Below are 20,941 nucleotides of genomic sequence, written 5' to 3'. Positions count from 1 at the left end.
AAAACAAAGCTTTGTTTTTCGATATACTGGATATATATATATTTTTTTACAAAATAAAAAAAAATACATAAATACATAAAAATAACAAAGTAGCTTTTGCCCCGCCCCCCCCTCCCTCCCTCCCCCATTATTTGATTTTCATTATGCTCAGGAGTAAGTTTGTTGATTTTTCTTGTTCGCATAAAATCCTGTGCTTCATTGTTATTATAAACATGCTCAAGCGTAAAATTACAAAACCATTAAATGTCTTGAAACGTCTGAAGTAAAAAGTTACGGTATGATTGTCGGTATCGGTGATATTGGGCCTGTTTTCTCCTGGTATTGAATCGATACGCTACTGTACAGCAGTTGACAAAGCAGCACGTAATGACGCCATGCCCTCAGCCAATCAGCGACTTGAACTGACGTGACGGCGTCACCCTGCCGAGTCCCGGAAACTGCAAGTTTTTTTTAGTAATTTAAAACGTAAACGAAGGCGACTGGACGGGAGTAGAATAAAACGGTTGGAATAAACAACGTTAAAACGTTGGAACTATTGCAAAATCTGAAGGAGGACCGACTAAATCCCGGAAACGATGTTGGCTTCGAGTCTACTTGCTAAATACTCCACCGAACTCCATGACGAGCAAGTACTTAAAGTGAGTAACGCTATTGGTGTTTTATACAAATCGCAACAGTTTTAAAGACATTGAGTAAACACTTACTCGGTACTGTACCACGTAAGCCACTGTGAAGACGGGGCAAACGGGTAACACCGGTTGAAGGTAGTGTTGTTATCTAAATGTATAACAACATCATCTGTGAAGGCCGTTGAGGCGTTCACTAGTGAAAAACAGCTTTCGTTTTATAAATGTCAACTACTTTTAGTTAGTCCTAAGGGATATTTAGCTAGACAGTGATTTTAATTTTCATATTTCTAGACCTGAAAGTCACAAGAAAAAGCCAGTCAAAAGTGTCTTTTTAGCATTACAGAGTGGAGCCACGGTTTCCAAAATAAAATACACCAGCAGTAGGCCTGTCACAACAGCAAGTTTTAGTGGACAATAATTGTCCTACAAATTATTGCCGATAAACGATATTATTGTCAACATTATTTTGAGACCATCTTTCATTAATGTAACGATATTATATGGCATGTGGTATGGCATATATGGCATAATAATGCGAGTGCACTGTATCAAAAGCAATAAACTTGAATTTCTCAAGGGTATTTAAGAGTGCAATTGTAATATCAAGGGCTTTTAAATAAAATAAATAAGAACATAATACATTTAAAAAAAGACAAAAAAAACTATCAGTCTGTTTTTAGCAAAAATTGCACATAAAATAAAAATCATAACCAACAAAGGTAAAAAAAAAATAGACTGTCTTTGTTAAGATTCCCCTTCTTTGTTGCCACTACTTTCCAACAAATGCAACATATCGGCTCATCGGTGTTCATCGGCTCACCTTGTTTGTCCTGTTTGAAACCCAAATATTCTCACACTGGGGCTGTAGCATTGAAACCATCACTTTTGTGCCTTCATTCATATTCATTCACTTGCAGGCTTCAGCACTCTTGCTAGCTGCCCCGACTCCACCCACTGGCACAAAGAAACTGAAAGACTGACAGGATAATGCATTGCTGCCACATGCGAGCATGAAACGAGTACATCTCGTCATTATCCGTAATCGTGATGAAAGAAAATCCTCATTATGTATTCACTCTTCACGCTCTGTGATTGGCCAGTGACACACAGCGACCGCCCCTCCCGAGACCGACTGTGCAGGCTGAAGCCCCAGAGGAGTTGATTGGTGCCTCATTCACGTACACGGTGCAATTGGCAAGTTGAAAACGGCCCGTGTGGCGTTGCCCACTGCCTCCACTTTATTAGGTTTTCCTCAGCTCGCCTCTATTTCGGTTTGAATCTAAAGTTAAGGTTTGGTAAACCTGTTTCGTAAAATATGCAGCGCATTTGACAAGACGGCACTGTGCAGGCTTGTGTTGCGTCCATCACATATGCAACTCAATTGGGGTAGCATAACCACTTTTTTCCTTGAAATGTATTTTTGTGTTATTCCATGAAGTCATCATAAAACAGGCGTGCGACCAACAATATCAGAATTTTGTTAATTTTCAGTTTGCAGTACGCAGACAGTGGTAACAGTAACAGGCATTGACTGGCCACAAAATTAGGTACACCTGCACAGTACAAGAGCTGCATCAAACATTCTGCCTGTATGACTATCATACTACATTATATACATAAGCGTGGTAAAATATTACACCCCTCTCAATACGTTGCCATATGCACGTTGCAACCTTAAACTTGTTTCATAACGTACGTGGTACATTTCACAAGACAGCTATATACGGCTCGTGCGTCAGTCACTGTTTTTTTTTTTTTTCGTCTGCTTGCTTTTCTTCAGTTTCTTGTTAATTTTAACAACTAAAGGTACCTTTGGAGAAATATAACAATGACAACAAAAATAGCTCATAAGAGTTACATTTTTTGGCAGTACAATGCTATCGCTATTCATGTAAGAACTTAAGCGATTTTGGTTATTATCAAGAAAACCATGGAAGTTGCTAGATATCAGATCTTCAATTCAACTCTTATGAGCTATATTTGTTATCATTATATTTGTCCAAACAAATGTACTTTTAGTTGTACCAAGCATTACAATGGATCAATAAACTGAAGAAACAAGGATGGTCTAATTATTTTTTCCATGAATGTATATGATTAAACTTCTTGAACCTCGCTATGAAATACCATCACGTCCTCACTTTAGCCAGAAAGTTATACCAGCACTTCATGAAAAAGCTAAAAGTGATGTCATCAACGAGTTATCACATGTGTCCGCTATTCCACTTACGGCAGATGGTTGGACTTCATGTGCAACAGAGAGCTATTTAACTGTCACTGTCCATTACATTTCGCCACAATATTTGTTTTATTATTATTTTTCTATTTATAAAAACTCATTACCATCTAATTTATTTGAAATATCACCCAAATAGGTCGCTTTTATTTATTTAAAATAAGTTCTGTTTGCATTTTTTTTAAATGAAAGCATTTTAAGTCATTTTTTCTGCCTTTTTTTGTACCAAAAATTAACCGAACCGAGCACTTCAAGAAACTGAACCTAACCGAAATTACATTTTAGTGTACCGTTACACCCCTATTGTATATGTTTTAAGGCTGTAAAACCTCTCACCATACACTTTATACACTTTTCTCAGACAATAATCAAACTTCTTGGTTGGACATTAAATTATTATACAAATTATTAAATATAAGTGACCCACCTGTATTTCACTCCTCTGACTGTGCATCTTTGTCCTGGCGCCGTTAGGCTGTAGAGTTTTTGTACTGTATTCTTGTTAAAACATATTGCTCCTGTTGGATTTTACTCCTCATGGTCCTCCATGAACCGAAGATTCATTTACAGTATTCTGTAATGGCACCCTATACAGCCGCGTAACTTCTGCCTTTCTTCAGCATGGCCAGGGGTCCAACGTTTTGTGTGATGGATGGCTTCCTCTGCCTTGTGTGTGCAGAACGTTTTGTCGACATTGTGGGTTTTGTCGAGGAGAAAACTTGCAACGATACAGTGTTCAGAGTCACCCGCGGTTAACTTCTGTTTCTTTTATTGTTTACAGTATTAGCGGTTAGCAAGAAGCTCACACGGGTAGCTACTTTGCCAGCCATGACTACAACAAGAGACAACACAAAGGAGATTGAGTGACAATGGTCTACAGCCAGTCAGGACGCAGAAGACGATGGGCGGTGCAGACAGAAGAGAGAGACTGTAGAGACACTGCTGCCTTGTGCTAAAGCACAGAACTGCAACACTCAACTTCCCACAATGTAAAGGGCCAGTGCTTTGTTGCGCACTTTGGAACCCAGTTACAACGTCCCATTGCAACGTTATTTCATTGACACAGCAATTGTGAATAAGGGCAGCCTACTTTTTTGGTTATTCATAATATATTGACGTCTGCAAGCATTCTTCTATGACAGCTGCTCGTGCAGAAATCTATATTTTGTATGAAATAGGGGTGGGAATCTCCAGCCACCTCACGATTCAATGCGGTTACAATTCAGAGGCCTGGGAGGCGACGATAAAACGATTATTGATGCATCTTGACGCATCGATAATCTGCAACATTGAACAGCTCAGCCATATTGGCACCCGTGTGGCGCTCATTAATTCCTGTAATTTGTAGCACATGAGACGCTAGCTTCCAATCATCAGTAATGGTGCGCTGTTACGGTGACATAACGGTGCCTTTTCTGAGGAAAATTAGTTATCACCTGCTCGATGGTTCTCTGGTTGGCAGCAACTTCAGCTGGCTGTTTTTCCTCCTCGTTAGAGTGGAAACATGCTGTATGGTTTTTCACATTTGTTGTGTTCCCAAAATATTTAAAACTTGTATGACAAAGCTTCCATATTATCTGGCTCTTGTCCAGCCGGCTCTTTTACCTTCAACTATGTGAAAGCCAAAGTGCTTCCAGATGCTCGCTTTAAATCCAGCGGGTGGAGTTTGGAGTTTACGCTCAGCCATTTTGGTAGCGTTTTAGGTGCACCACCATAAACTGTCCAGCAATTCCGCTTTCTGTCTTTTTATGACTCGTTTAATAATGGTCAATGTCCGCATTGCGATGCATCCAAGTATCGATTATTTCTCCCACCCTACTATGAAAGCTGTTTTTGACTTTTCTATACAGCAAAAATATTATTTGGTCAAAGATTCTATGCTCAGGATGTTAGTTTGAATTCAGAAGTCTATTATTTATTTGTGAATAATGGCAGATTTTTTAATGGTGGTTACTCAGAATAAAGTTTGTTTTATACATGTTTCGACTGGTGCACTTTACTTTTCCTGCTGGTTCTGTGCAATGGGAAATATGTTGGTAGATGTAACCTTCCAATTATTAAAAGATAATGGAAGTAAATTAATCTGTTTCATGTTTATTTTAATTGTGGCTCATTACAAATATGCTTTGTTTTAGTAGTAAACAGTGAGTAAAAAGAAATTATATAGAAAAAAAATGCATGAAAAAAATGAAACTATTGATCACAAAAAAGATGCATCAATAATATCATCGCATCGCAGGCCTCTGAATCTTAATCTCATCGAATCGTGAGGTGGCCAGAGATTCCCACCCCTATGTAGCATATACAATGGGGCAAAAAAGTATTTAGTCAGCCACCAATTGCGCACGTTCTCCCACTTAAAAGATGAGTGAGGTCTCCAATTTTCATCATAGGTATAACTCAACTATGAGAGACAAAATGAGAAAAACAAATCCAGAAAATCACATTGTCTGATTTTTAAAGAATTTATTTGCAAATTATGGTGGAAAATAAGTATTTGGCCACCTACAAACAAGCAAGATTTGTTGACACCAAGATTAAAAGACACCTGTCCGCAACCTCAGACAGCCAGACTCCAAACTCCACTATGGCCAAGACCAAAGAGCTGTCAAAGGACACCAGAAACAAAATTTTTAGACCTGCACCAGACTGGGAAGACTGAATCTGCAAAAGGTAAGCAGCTTGGTGTGAAGAAATCAACTGTGGGAGCAATTATTAGAAAATGGAAGACATACAAGACCACGGAGAATCTCCCTCGATATGGGGCTCTACGCAAGATCTCACCCCATGGGGTCAAAATGACCATGAGAACGATGAGCAAAAATCCCAGAACCACACTGGGGGACCTAGTGAATGACCTGCAGGGAGCTGGGACCAAAGTAAAAAGGCTACCATCAGTAACACACTACGCTGCCAGGGACTCAAATCCTGCAGTGTACATCTCCAGGCTCGTCTGAAGTTTGCTAGAGAGCGAAAATACCAGTAACAGTGTGTGAAAACCTTGTGAAGACTAAAAACGTTTGACCTCTGTCATTGCCAACAAAGGGAAGATAACAAAGTATTGAGATGAACTTTTCTTATTGACCAAATACTTATTTTCCACCATAATTGGCAAATTCTTTAAAAATCAGACAATGTGATTTTCTGGATTTTTTTTTCCCCTCATTTTGTCTCTCATAGTTGAGGTACACCTATGATGAAAATTGGAGACCTCACTCATCTTTTAAGTAGGAGAACGTGGGCAATTGGTGGCTGACTAAATACTTTTTTGCCCCATTGTATGTGAATTCATACACTGTAATACTTTCCATTGTTTTCATGTAAAAAAAAAAAGATATACAGTAGTACCTCGCATAACGTAAACCTCCTTTTACTTAAATTCCACTGAATGTAAAGAATTTATGTAAATTTTTCGCATCGTATTACGTAAGGAATTCCATATAACGCAAGTCCGTGCAAGCGCCAGAGAGACTAACAGAGTACACTTGGTGACTCCTTCTGGCTTCACGCTCTCATTAGCTGATTATCGGGGCACCGCCTGCGCTCTCATCTCATTGGCTGACTTATCCAGCACGTCCATGTTTGTATGTGAGCTCCCTTCCTCATCGTAGTCTCCCTTAAACTAGTTGAAATCTCTTCTTAATTTCATTACTTTTCTTTGTGTTAAAATGACCGTAGTCATGGGCCAACCAAGTGTAAGGGATAAGAAAAAAGGGAAAAGTTGTCGATCGAAAGGAAGCAGGAAGTTATCCACAAATTCTGACGCCTCATGCTCTCATTGGCTGATTATCGGACCACCGCCTACGCTCTCATCTCATTGGCTGACTAATCCAGCACGTCGGTGTGTTTATGAGAGACATGCTGCTCTGTTCCTCATCGTAGTCGCCCTTGAACTAGTTCGCACACATTGAAATCTCTTTTTAATTTGTTTACTTTTCTTTGTGTTAAAATTACCGGAGTCATGGGTCCTAAACCAAGTGTAAGAAAAAAAGGGAAAAGTTGTCGATCGAAACAAAGCAGGAAATGATCCAGAAGCATGACGGTGGTATGAAATTAAGTGGTGTTGCTAGACTATACGGCCGTTCCCCATCGACCATTATACCTTATTTACCTTATTTTATATTGGAATGTTACTCTACCATGTTTATGCTGTTTTCTTAGATTTTCCCACCATATTTGGTGGACTTTGAATATTTTGAAGGCCCAAAGGTGTGAGTTTGGGAAGATCTTGGAACGGATTAGGCTATTTACATGTATTTTACGCTTCGTATAACATAAAATCCCTATAACAAAGGTTCTTGGAACAGATTATTTATGTGTAGCGGAATCCCTGCTGTTGAATGAGGAGTGATGTGATTTCACATTTTTTTTTCTTATAATGTCCAGCACACGGTCATTTTGTGGTCATACATTTCCTATTAACACATGATGCTGCGTGGGAGTGTTCTCGGAATTTTGAGGAGGCACTTAATGCAGTTGAAGCTCAAGGAGACCTGGGAGCTGCTGCGTCATACCAGGTGTAAATTGTCCTTTATCTACACCTCAACTTGTTCCTTGAATGCCTCACATTGCCTAAAGTTAGTTAGCAGTGCAGCTCAAATGCCAACAATCCAACAAGCAGTAGTCTCACACTTCAGATGTCATACAACTTCACGTCACAAAATCCAAACTATCCCTTTAAGTGTTTCAGATCATCAAACAAATGTAAATATTAGTCAATGACTGTCAAGTTCTTTAGGACTTTCACCAGCCTTAACTTGAGAAGGCCGAGAAGATTACAGAGGACGCTTTATCAACTCAATTCCAGTAGATTTTCTTGAGTTTTATTTTACACCTCAGCTATTTACAGGAGCACAGGTTAGGTTGAACCTTAGAATCAGAGAGCAATAGCGTCAAATTATTACTCATTACTATGCAGTTTGTAACTTAGGAGCAACAGTAGCCGTCACATACCAGTGGTCTCGCCGGTCTTCTCTTGTTACAATCATTTGAATGGTTGTGTCAAAGATACTCGAATGATACTTTAAGAGTCTTTGTTCTTCCTTCCCATTTGTTTACTTTGTACAACCCACAAGTATTAATAATGTGTAATAATGTGTGTCATTGTTCTGTCACATAAGTATTGAAATTCATCACAATTGCCACATCAATTGTCATGTTCCTTGATAAATACACGTACAGTCATGTGACCCTTATTTTTAACAACATTCTCAAATAAGCCCAATTTGACAGAACAGTGACAACACAACTGAACATGAAATGCGTTTTTTTAAATGAAACTTTTTATTATTACGGGAGGAAAAAAAATTCTAACCTGCCTGGCCCTGTGTGAAAAGGTGATTGCCTCCAAAGCTAATAACTGGAAACGAATTAAATATCATCATTATAGTAATTAAATATTGTCATTATAGTAATATTCTACACTGGTCATTAGATGTCAGTAAAGTTCATTGATGGGACAATAGCCACCGCAGGAAGTACGTTGTCAATGCTAATGTGAGTCTTTGTTATTTAAGTCTATTATGTCTTATTTTCTATTACATATGCAATACTCTTATAATATGTAACACGAGTGTAAAAGGTAAAAGTGACTATAGGGGTGTTATTTCATGTCTAGATAGCTCTAATGATTAAAAAAAAAACGTATTTAGAAGTTTCTAAACAGGTTTTCTATGCTTTAACCATGAAAATATTCAATTTATAAAGAAGAAATTCTATTTCGCGGAAATTCACTTATCACGTTCAGGTCTGGAACGAAGTAACCACGATAAACGAGGGATTACTGTATTACATCTCATGTGTAACATTAGTTGCATTGTTTTAATTGTTATTCTTTAGGGTTGGGCGATCATTTTTATATACTGGTTAATTCTTGCAATGATACGAAAATGACTTACCGGTATAAATCATCATTTTAAACTGAATAAAGCAGTTGATGACGTGTTTTGTCGGTGACTGTGTGCTGCGGCGCACTGTATTGACGGATTGGCGCCTCCCGCGTACCACAGCATGTAGGGCCCTATGATTTCCACAGACAGAATTGCAGAAATGGCCAATAACAACGGAATTTATTGTTAAACGCGAAATCTCGTGGAAATTGACATTATGTGAATGAAATGGTGTCACCGTGAGGAGAAGGAACGTTCTTGTGGCGAAGTATTTACTCAGCGGACCGCTCAATCGTAGCGGAATGTCATTACACTTAATCGCTTCCTCCCGAACTAAACATCCTCTTACGGAGCGTGAATGGGAGCTAGCGAGGTTAGTGTAGTTTAGCATGCTAGTGCAGATGTGTGTGTACGACCCTGGCTGGATGAGTATTTTCACCACGTTTTTTTTTTTTTTTTCCGCTTTAATGTAGGGAGCGTTTTACAATGTGCAATGACAAAGGGCAGGTTCTGATTGAAAAAAGACGAGAAACACTGTTATTTTTGCAACTTTTTTGCAATTTTTGTAATTTAGCTTTTATTGCATGAGTTGTTAACCTGTTGTTGTACCGAAAGCTAGGAGCTGACAACTTTATCATTGTTGTGTGTTCTTGTTGACCTAGTGATTAATTAGGTGTGGGTGGAGTTAGCACACTGGTGGCTTCTTGCTGTGTGCTGTATGTGTTGATTTTTGTCCCCATCGTTTCCAGCTTTTTTTTAATATGTCTGTGCCCATTACATTTTGGGAGCCAACAAATCCATTTGTTTGACAGATATGAAAAAGATTGTGACCTGTGGGACCAAGTTTCTGGCACATCCGTGTCTGCTTGGTTTAAAAAGCAACATACTGAGTGAACTTCATGGCGAAGATGATAATGGTGTGGAAAAAGATGCCCGGAAAAATGGACAGGCGTACGCAGTTCTGATTTAGATGTTTAATGATAAAGTTTGTCATAAGTTTGTCCCTCGTAATGGCAGAGGCAGAGGCCGCCATCGTAACGCTAGGGAATGCGGGAGAGACTTTGATCCAACAGTGCAAAATGGCGGCAATTGCAATTTTTCAATTTCTTTTAAAATTTTGATCAGGTATATTAAAGGGGCTGCCTGATGTATTTAAACCACCACATTACACAGAATGATGAAAAGTTAACATTTGCAGAGTTTAAAACAAAGCTGGGGAGCTATGAAAGAAAGAGAAGTGTTGCGCTCTTGGCTCAGGAGAGGACAGCAGGTGAAAGTAAGTGGAGGAGACAATTGGAATGTGAAACTTACCATTTACAGCTGCGCCCAGAAAGGCCACAAAGCGCTGGAGAGCGTGTCAGCCGCTGGCCGGCGCAGAGACGGTGGTGTCATTTCTGTATGAGAACCCATAAAGACACACACTGTCAGCGGGAAAAGCGTTTAGACTTAAAATATCCATTTAGCAAAACAAAAGTAGTTAACCTCCCTCAAATTGGGAAGTCATGCTAAATGAAGTGTGAACAAAAAGCAAAGCATTTATTTGTCAAAGGTACAGTGGACCAATCTACTGAATGTCTTTAACTAGCATTCACTGCAGTTCAATTTAGCATTTTTTGCATAAAATCATAGTAATGACCAAAAGTTGGACAGCAGGGTGCAAATTGTCATGTAACTTTATCAGACATGCACAGGGGTTATTTGTGTAAATGCACATTCAGTGTTTAAAATGAATGTACTTAACTTATGTGTTCTTTCTCTCACGTTTTAGTTGGACAAGTACTTGCGTCATCTTCAGCTGCCTGATGAAACGCTGATGGATATATCTATGAGATTTCGACGAGAAATGGACAAAGGCCTTTGCAGAGACACCAACCCCACAGCAGCTGTCAAGATGCTGCCAACTTATGTGCTCTCTACACCTGATGGAACAGGTAGTTTTCACTATACTGCATTGGGTTGAGTGACTCAGTTATTACCTGACCGTTTGAGATATAAATTAAAATGAAATAAATCTAAAAACTTAAGCTGCGAGCAGGGTTGAACCCCCCCCCCCCCACGTAACTCACGTAGTTCACAGGTAAGCCAATTATTTTTGTCATTTCCTGACACTACAGATTGGGGCTGTAATGAAATCAGGAAGGGACCCATGCATAACTTCAGGGTGTCATCGTTAGCATACATACCAGTTATGATGACGATCTGACCATATGGAACATGGTTAACGTTTACATTTTTGCGGAGAATTTTCAGACTGACCATTAAAGTATGTCATGCCTCGCACACATCCTATAGCGCAGGCCATAATGCTTCGCAATTTGTTATCGTACATCTGTCTAGTGTGCGTGATTTTGATTTGAGCTCATTTGGTCTAAGTCCCTGGGAGAGTTTGTGAAAATACATCTCCTGATTTTGGTCCAAAATGGCGGGTCCAAACCAAAATGGCCGACTTCCTGTTTGTTTGTGAACATGGGTTCTTCAGACTTTTTAGAGCGTTATGTCATGACAGACGTCTCCACCAAACTTGGTGACGATCGGTGAAACTGGAGCCAGACCCTCATTTTTTTTTAACATTTATAGGGGGTGCTCGCGAGTGAATTCTGGAAGTTTTGATTGAGGATCCTTAAAATACCAAACTTTTCACCAGGCCTGATGCGCTTGCAAATTTTGGTGAGTTTTCATGCAAGTTCCATAATAGCTGTTCCAATAGAGGAGGGGTTGGGAAGAGAGCCATTAAAGATACATATTTTAAAATGTATTTCCGTGAGAGTCATATAATATTTTTTAACAGAATGCAAGCATTTTAGAATAAGTCTCTGAATGTAGTACTTTTAATAACGTTATACTGAAGCTAACCAATAATAAATAAAATACTTCTTAAAATTAATGCAACTTTTGATGCTGCATGGATTTGCACCATACTCCATATATTTCTTTCTTTTTGCCATTTTTTTGCTTTTCTTTCTGCCTGCAGAATTAGCTAGCTGAATATTTGACCAAAGGAGGACAGCTGGCATTATCTCTGGCCATCTTCATTGTGCTACAGAATGGATGGATGGATTAAAATGCATTAAAGTTTTATATTTTGAGCTTTATTTTTAACACTGTGATTTCTGCAATGTTGTACTTAAAAATGCCAGCAAAATGTTTTTTTTAAATAAATAAATGTTATTGTGTTAAGAAATGAACATTAGGTTCCCTACCCCTGCAATGGGGCTTTCGCACCGCTATTGCTTGGTGCCCGGGCCGTGATAAACAGAATTATAATACAGACCTTCCATACTGGAACCATTTTGAGCAGCAGGTTGGCGTTCTTACCTCATTGTATGCTGCTACTATGTGTCATTAAATACAAAGTATATGAGGCATGCACTGTAATGTCTGGTGTATAAGCTGCTACTTTTTTCTATGCTTTGAACCCTGCAGCTTTCACAGTGTTGCGGCTAATGTCAAATGTAAAACATTGTTACATTTGGAATGATTCAGTAAACACCATAAATATACCGCCAAGATTGCAAAGCCTGCTATGATGAATGAAAACAGAAAAGAAATGTAACATATAAAAGCGGGGACGTATTGGAATTTGTACAGCGAACGCGTTGACACATACCTGCATCCTGGTCCCATTGTACCGTGGTTCTTATGAAGTCCAGAGCAATAACACCAGCAGAAATAATGTGTAATATCCAGAAATTCCCCAAATGACCTTATGTAAAACGTACGCAATGTACGTAGCGCCACAGGTGTACATGTCCTATCAGCTCACGTATACTGTACAGAAATAAACAGAAATACAGATTAAAAAAAAACAAAACATAAAATGCTGTGTTGTTCTCTTGGAGATGCATAACGTTGCCATCTATCCATCTACCACTGACTGCCGAAAAATGGGCAACCTTTTTTGATGCTCCAAAAAAGGCTTTATCAACATTCTAGTGGGCCTCAAGCAGCAGTACATCTACACCTTAAAGCAACCATTCACTCTTTTGAGGACAGCGAGGTAAAGATTTTGGCCAAAGAAAACAGATGGTTTGAAAGAGGAGTAAAGGAAGCTATTTTTGTCAAACAACGGAACCCATCATTGAATCGGAATGGTGGTTTGAGGTTTAATTTGGACCCTGTGTTCAGCAGGTTACTGAGACCAAAACCCACAGCTCTTAGTCTTGCAAATGAGGTGGAGCCAGAGCCGAGCCAGAACAATAGATGCTAACGAGCCAGTATCAGAGTCGTTCATACCCAACTACAGGGAGCTACACTTCCCTTTGATCAGAGGTGCTAATGGCAGGAGAGGATTATACCACTACTCCGCCCAGGCTTAGTGTAAGGAACCAATAGGAGGAGGGTGTTGGCACACCAATTCCGCCCACTCTTACTGTATTTAAGGCCTAGGCTACCAGCACTTATTAGTTTGCTGACGAAGCTCTTCGGATGAGGAGCGAAATGTCCGACACCTTCTTCACAGAAGTACAGATGACATCACAAGAAGCCTTTCCCTCGATAATAAAAAAGCATTCATTTTTATTCAAAGTTTAAAAAATCTTTCTGTGGAACATATTTCTGTGTGCATTAAATATCCCATTTTATGACGTGGACACCTGTGGCTTATACTTAAATTAGAGGTGTAAAATTGATTAAAATATTTAATCTGAATTAGTCACATATGTCCATAGTTAACTCACAATTAATCACACTTAAACATAGATAGAAATAAGCTTTTATGTATAATAAGTAAGGATGTAAATCTCTTTGCGGTAAAGGAGTTGATACGCAACTACAATAAGTACATCAAATTTTATGTAAAGGGATATAAATTTGGGAAATATGGGCAATTATTTTATTCAAAAAATAATATACAGTTATTCATTTTCATTCATTTCCCTCAAGTATTTGCATGTTTAATGGGAGCAGCGTTTTGTCCCACTTTAACGGTCCTTGAATGCACCTACTGTACAGTGTCCCACGCTGTACAGATAGACTACCATACTGTATTTTTATCCTTTTTCTTTCAACTCATATTTGGATCAAACGCTGATACAATGTGGGAATGCATAAAAGTAAAATTTGCTGACTTTACTGAGTGCAAGTGTGCATATTTCTTTGGTACACAACCTCTCTGAAAACAAGTCCAGGCTCTGACTTGTGGATGGTGGGGCTGTATTCATTTTGTGCTTTAAATTTGATGTTGTTCCTGTCATACTTTTACACAATACATAATAAATAAGATAAATTAGATTGCTATACTGTATGTATGTTTTACTGATGTGTGAAAAACCCACCCGTTAATTGAGACACTCGTATGCCAAGGCACCTCTGTATAAATAACAATAAAAAAAATACTGGCAGTGGTTCAGTACCTTCTCGCTCCTCTGGCAAATTTAAATAGTCCGTGACAATTCCAGTCACAGCGACAGTACATACTGTACAAATAACTTTGGTCTTGTTGTGGTGTGGGCCAAGGTGTGGGCCGAGGGTCAAACAGGAAGTGCCCTTAAAGGAAAGTTCCGTTAACGCGTGGTATCACCCACACCCCCTCGGCTGGTTTCAGTCAAATCTCACAAGCCGCACTCATACAGCTCATGTCCTTCAGGTCCGACCTCTCCACTGTCACTACAGGTATGCCTCAGGGCTTTGGGGTCCTGGGGCCTCTTCTTTTGATCATGTACCTTTTCCCCGTTGGCAGTATCTTCCGCAGGTTCAGTATCAAGTTCCACTGCTTTGCTGGTGACACCCATCTGTAATACTGTACATTTTGACGTCGTTATGTAATAACGCCGCATTTTGTAATAACGCCTCATTTTGTAACAATTGCTGCATTTTGTAATAACATTCTTGAACGCATTTTGTAATAACTTATTACATAATTAATTAGTTATAACTTATGACATATTGTAAAAGTTGCAAAATTCGACAATTATTGCAAAATTAATATTACAAAATTACTTTCACCTTTACAGTATGAATCGTCTCCACCCTTCCCTCACTGTCCATGCTACCTCCATCCTTGTCCATAGCCTGGTCACTTCTTGCACTGACTACTGCAACTCATTCGTTTTTGGTCTCCCCCAGAAGTCCCTCCATAAACTTCAACTGGTCCAGAACTCTGCTGACCGGATTGTAAGCACAACTGCCTCATTTCATCACATTACCCCCATCCTACAGCAACTTTACTGGCTCCAGGTCAAGCAAAGAATAGACTAAAAACTCCTCTTACGTACCTTCAAGGCCTTACACAACCTCAGCCCTCCGTATCTGACCTCCTCCGCATTGCCACTCTAGTTCACTCCCTCAGAGCCTCCTCTTCCATTCACCTCACTGTGCCCTCTGCCTGCCTCAGCACCACGGGGAGCAGAGCTTTCAGCCGCTCTGCTCACAAACTCTGGAACTCATTACCATCTGACATCCGAAATATCGACTCCCCATCTTCAACTCCAGACTCAAAACTCATCTTAAATGTATTATATGACACGTTTCTAACGTTATCAATTATATGCTTTTGTGTTTAAAGAACAAGGAGAATTCCTGGCCCTTGACCTTGGCGGATCCACCTTCCGGGTGCTTCTTGTTACAGTTATGGCAAATGGCGAGCCAAAGGTGGCCATGGAAAATCAAATCTATGCTATTCCTGAACACCTCATGAGAGGCAGCGGATCTGAGGTAGATGCACTGCACAAAACATGCAACCAACTTTCTACTTTGTACCCTCACCAAATCTACAGTAGATTTAAGAATTACAGCAGCCGCAATACTGTGATGTGCACCACATGAGTATTTTAACAGTCAGACTATAGACTATATTTTATTTTTTCATTTACTAATAAGTCTTTCTACTGTTCTGTAAGTGTATAAACCAGATGTGATATCTATATGTTTGTGTGTATGTATATATATATATGTGTGTGTGTGTGTGTGTGTGTGTGTGTGTACTATATATATATATATATATATATATATATATATATATATATATATATATATATATATATATATATATATGTATGTATGTATGTATGTATGTATGTATGTATGTATGTATATATGTATGTATGTATATATATATGTATGAGAGGCCCTTTGAGAGATAATTCATACTTGGTTTCACACGCAATATCACAATCTCACATGTACACCACTATACTCTCTTAAAAACACTATCATACTCTCACACATACACTATCATACTCTCACACATACACAATCATACTCTCACACATACACCATCATACTCTCTTAAAAACACTATCATACTCTCACACATACACCATCATACTCTCTTAAAAACACTATCATACTCTCACACATACACTATCATACTCTCACACATACACCATCATACTCTCACACATACACAATCATACTCTCACACATACACCATCATACTCTCTTAAAAACACTATCATACTCTCACACATACACTATCATACTCTCACACATACACCATCATACTCTCACACATACACCATCATACTCTCTTAAAAACACTATCATAGTCTCACACATACACTATCATACTCTCACACATACACTATCATACTCTCTTAAAAACACTATCATACTCTCACAAATACACTATCATACTCTCACACATACACCATCATACTCTCACACATACACAATCATACTCTCACACATACACAATCATACTCTCACACATACACCATCATACTCTCTTAAAAACACTATCATACTCTCACACATACACTATCATACTCTCACACATACACCATCATACTCTCTTAAAAACACTATCATAGTCTCACACATACACTATCATACTCTCACACATACACTATCATACTCTCTTAAAAACACTATCATACTCTCACACATACACCGTCATACTCTCTTAAAAACACTATCATACTCTCACACATACACCATCATACTCTCTTAAAAACACTATCATACTCTCACACATACACCATCATACTCTCACACATACACTATCATACTCTCACACATACACCATCATACTCTCTTAAAAAACACTATCATAAACAGAGTTGTCTCATTCCACTTCAGTAACCTCTTCACCTTCATGGAAAATGAGGGCATACTGGATTCTACAGATGAACTCCATCTGTTTTGTCTGCACTACATCTACAGTACTTGCCAAGAGTTCAGAGGGCGGCTGCAGAATTCCGAAATTAGTGGAACAATCATGGATTATCCACACAAGGAGGACAAACACCTCTCCAACTGTGGCAGGAAGGGGTTCTTAACAGTGCAATTCAGGACATTTTAGCAGGAAATGATACCTTGGAAATCAATGAAGACACCCCTCTACAGTTAGAGACTGAAAACAATATTGTTGTTCCAGTAAACAACTTTAATGCAAATCAAACAGTTCTGAACAGAATTCAAGAGACAGTAGACCCACTGAGTGATGATGGTAACCACGGCATACAATTATTTTTAGGCCTGGCGAATTTTATTAGTGAACAGTAACAAGGATGCTTGAGTACTAGAACACTGTGCATTGTACTCTAACAGATAAATGGTAAATGGCTGCATATAGTACTTTTATGCAAAGTGCTAAGCTAAACAGTTTATCTCACAACAGACTGAATAATGTAACCAACATTTAGATATTTTTGCACCACTGGGCTTCTATACCCTAAAAAAACAAAAAACAAAAATAACCTCCCCACCACTCCACTAGTCACATATATTCAAAGTTTTAGTTAGTTGATCAAAAAAGAATGTGACAGAAAAAAGGTATTCTATACAGCCTGTGAATGCATTGGTTATTGGAAAAAAAAAAAGTTTGGGCTCACTACTGAAAATATGTTTGTTTTTTTTTTCAAACTGTAATAGTTACCTGTAATAGCATCAAATGCAACATTTTTCTGCAAATGGCTAAGCTTGAATGTTCACAGTCCATATATTATTCTCTACCAAAACCCTGTGTGTTACCTAATGCAAAGTCCATACTCTCCCTGAAATCCTCGTATGTGTCAAGCAGCGGCAACATAAGGCAGTTGATGCAGGTGTTTGCCATTGGCAAACAGCGTCTGGAGCTGACAGGCTGATCATGCAAGAAATCAACTGATGGTTGAGGGGAGAAGCCAACCGGAGGGATGACACTTGCACCCGTTGCAAAAGCTAGGATTTTACCTAGCTTTGAGGATCCCTCTTGCTCTAACACACAGAAAAACAAGCAAGCAAACACCAAAGACAACAATGAGAATTTACAGCAATTATACCAGAAAGTAAAAAGTACCATATAGAAAGCTCCAAAAGGAATGTAAGACGAAGAAAAGAGAGAAATGAAAGTGATAGATGAAAAGAATTTAAGGAGAGGAGTGAAAGAAAAAAGAAAAAGTTACTAGAACTACAAAAATAGCATATACAGTAAAATTATTTAAAAGGTATATAATGGAAAGACAATCAATTCTAGAGGAGACAGATTGCAAAAAGAAAGGAAGCAAAGAGTAAAGATAGAGGAAGGGAAAATGAGTAAAAAACTTAAAAAACAAAAACAAAAAAAGGATAAATGGAAAAAAAAGGAAAGACTGAAAGAGAGACCCAATATGGGAACAAAAGTTGACAACTTGGCCAAATGGTGGCATTAGCAAAGGTTAGGGAAAAACCAAAATCCTTTTGATTCAACCTCTGAGAATAATGAATGTTCATTACAATTAGTAGTCCATGTATTTTCTCCTAGCCCAGTATATGTACAATTTGTAAACATGACAAAAGCATGAGACAGTGCCATATCTAACATATCTAGCAAATAATTACCTTCAACATCCTGCAGGTAGTCCCTCCAAAATGGAACAACACGTTCCTCGAAAATCCAAGATGCCAGCACAAGTTAGGATGAAATCTAGGATGGCAAAAAATGTGAAATATGTTTTGTCTTTGACAATCTGAAATAAATCTGTTCAGACTCGCCAAACAATTTCAAATCCAATTTAATCCCAAATGTACAAGCTAGCAATCATTTTTAGAAGAACCAGAAGAAAGACTACACAGAATTTATCGTTGTGGTTAAAATTTTGTTTTTGTATGTGTAATATGTCTCAATTTTGAAAATGTAGTTGTTGTAATGTGTGCAAATAGTTTATTTTACAGGGTACTTTAGAGATGGTAATGAGTTGCTTAATTCATCAATTGTTTGGATCATCATCAGAAGAAAGGTCTGAGATGGAACCCATGATCGAAAGGTAGGCAGCATAGTTGTCATCACTAGCTGATGGTGTCTGGTTCACCGTGCCAACACTATCTAAGTCAATGACACTGGATGTTTGCTGTGTTGCAGAAGGCTGGTTAGCTCTGGTCATGACATCGCTGGATGTTTGCTGTGTTGCAGAAGGCTGGTTAGCTCTGGTCAAGACATCGCTGGATGCTTGCTGTGTTGCAGAGAGCTGGTTAGCTCTGGCCCTTCTTGTGAAAGGATAACTAGAGATCTGCTGTATTGATGCAGTTTGGTTTCCCCTGGCCCTTGTGGTCATACAGTCACTGGTCTGACTGGTACTGTGGTCACTAGATGCTGATGTAGCGTCAACCTCCACACAACTGTCCTCCGAATCTGTGCTGTCAGACTTAACAACAAAAAATATGTTTTTAGAAAATGTTGGGTTAAACCCATTGCCAAACCATGAAAACTGTATGGTCCAATTGAGATAGGAACACACTGCTTGACATTTTTTTAAATAGCTTACCGGAAATGGAAGATTTGTCGATGGCCTAATGTACACTGCCTTTGATTTGAACACCTTGTGAATCATAAAGCCATTCAGTTCCTGGCCCTCACACAACTTTGGTGAAACCAGTTTGTTTCCACATGCCATCAAAAGATCAATACTGAATAACAAACAAGAAAAAATAGAATTCAATTTCAAAACCACCCTGTATCAACAAAACCCATAAAGTATAACGTGCAATGTCGTAATATTAAAAAATACCTGACATCCTCAGGAATTCTGTCCTTGAATGCTTCTCTTATCTCTGCAATGACAGTCCCACATTTTCCTCATCTCAAAGGCACTTAAAATATAGCAACTTTCATGAAGCCTTCTTTTGGTTTTGTGTTTGCAGACTTCATCCCATGTAGAATCAGGTAGCAGTATGATGTCCTTATTAAAGGTAGGGTGATTTAAGGAGGTCGGCCTAAAAAAGAAAACATTATCATTATATTTAGTCATTTAGCAAACTTTTTTGTCCAGAGCAACTTACAATCAATGCAAGACAATCAAACATTTAGAGGACAGTAATTAAAAAGAGCCTTGTCTCAATACATAATGCATTACATAACATTTTCAGCTGGCAATGGCAATAACATCCACACTATTAACTTTAGCTAGTTGTTATCTTAATAAATATGTGCACACGTCTTTATTGTCTCTTATTAACTCTTTGCATTGAACATAAATTATAGCTGAGTCACATTTATGTTACATATAGTAGTTATGAAGGCTTTCAGGTTTATCTTTTCTAAAACAGGAAAATCTAAGTACAGGCTTAGTTTCACACATCTGGTGACTAACATAATTACTTTGGTAAGAACTAGATTTTAATAACAGCGTGCTACGTGTGAAACAAGTTGTTTAGTTTCCTAACTGTCATCAGTGGAGACTCATTCGCTGCTTCAGGGTTAAACTGTCGCTAACTTTGGAGTTACCACCGTTACTGTACAAGGTTGCTGCTAAACAAAACTCATGAACTCAACTTGATTCTCGTTTACTTAGAATAGATACTATAGCTCATTTTGAACATTCGCTGTTACATTCAGTCTTAGTGCTAACATGACTGCTCTGAGTGCAACCACACGGAATCGCAAGTGGACAGGTGTCGCGACACCCGAGCGCAGCTGAAATGAGCTGTTCGCCTATTCTGTTAACGCTACTTACGTTATGAAATGGCTCCACACAGCAGACTGACCTGTACTCAAGCCTTGAGTAATATTAACTGTTGTCATTTTAAGATGTAACGTTACGTAAAGTTGTTGGAAAATACCTGACATTAACACTAAGTCAGTTCTGAATGTTGGTTTAGGTTACTTTTCAAATAGCTAATTGCCCAGCCCTAGGTTTACAGGTTAAATTAGTTAGGTAGTATGCGGGCTTAATGTTATTCAGCAGCGTTAATTTTAACGAAACACTACAACGTCTCACTTTTAACATTTTCACTGTCCCTTAACGAATACTGACAAAAGTAACTGCTAGTGTTAATGCTAATGTGTTAGCGTA

General features: G+C 38.6%; 1 protein-coding gene and 1 long non-coding RNA gene across 3 annotated transcripts in view; one reads left to right on the top strand and one right to left on the bottom strand.

Annotated features, from left to right (window-relative positions):
* Nucleotides 1-403: 403 nt before the first annotated feature.
* hk2 (hexokinase 2) overlaps nt 404-20,941 on the top strand; it is a 79,211-nt gene continuing 58,673 nt past the window's right edge. The window contains exons 1-3 of one of the 2 annotated variants that reach the window (XM_054772422.1): nt 404-638; nt 10,522-10,684; nt 15,256-15,404. In XM_054772422.1, the coding sequence (XP_054628397.1) occupies nt 576-638; nt 10,522-10,684; nt 15,256-15,404 (375 nt within the window). In that variant the 5' untranslated portion in view covers nt 404-575. The remainder of the gene's footprint in view (nt 639-10,521; nt 10,685-15,255; nt 15,405-20,941) is intronic. The other variant, XM_054772421.1, reaches the window with a different exon arrangement.
* The window catches only part of LOC129179319 (uncharacterized), a 2,723-nt gene continuing 288 nt past the window's right edge, over nt 18,507-20,941 (bottom strand). Inside the window, exons 2-4 of the long non-coding RNA XR_008569941.1 lie at nt 19,658-19,862; nt 19,415-19,556; nt 18,507-19,294 (exon numbers count right to left, since the gene is read on the bottom strand). This is a non-coding gene — a long non-coding RNA (uncharacterized LOC129179319). The remainder of the gene's footprint in view (nt 19,295-19,414; nt 19,557-19,657; nt 19,863-20,941) is intronic.

Source organism: Dunckerocampus dactyliophorus, chromosome 4 (assembly GCF_027744805.1).
Source record: "Dunckerocampus dactyliophorus isolate RoL2022-P2 chromosome 4, RoL_Ddac_1.1, whole genome shotgun sequence".
Classification (NCBI taxonomy): domain Eukaryota; kingdom Metazoa; phylum Chordata; class Actinopteri; order Syngnathiformes; family Syngnathidae; genus Dunckerocampus; species Dunckerocampus dactyliophorus.
Note: the sequence above shows the minus strand (reverse complement) of the source record. Positions and strands in the feature narration are given on the sequence as shown.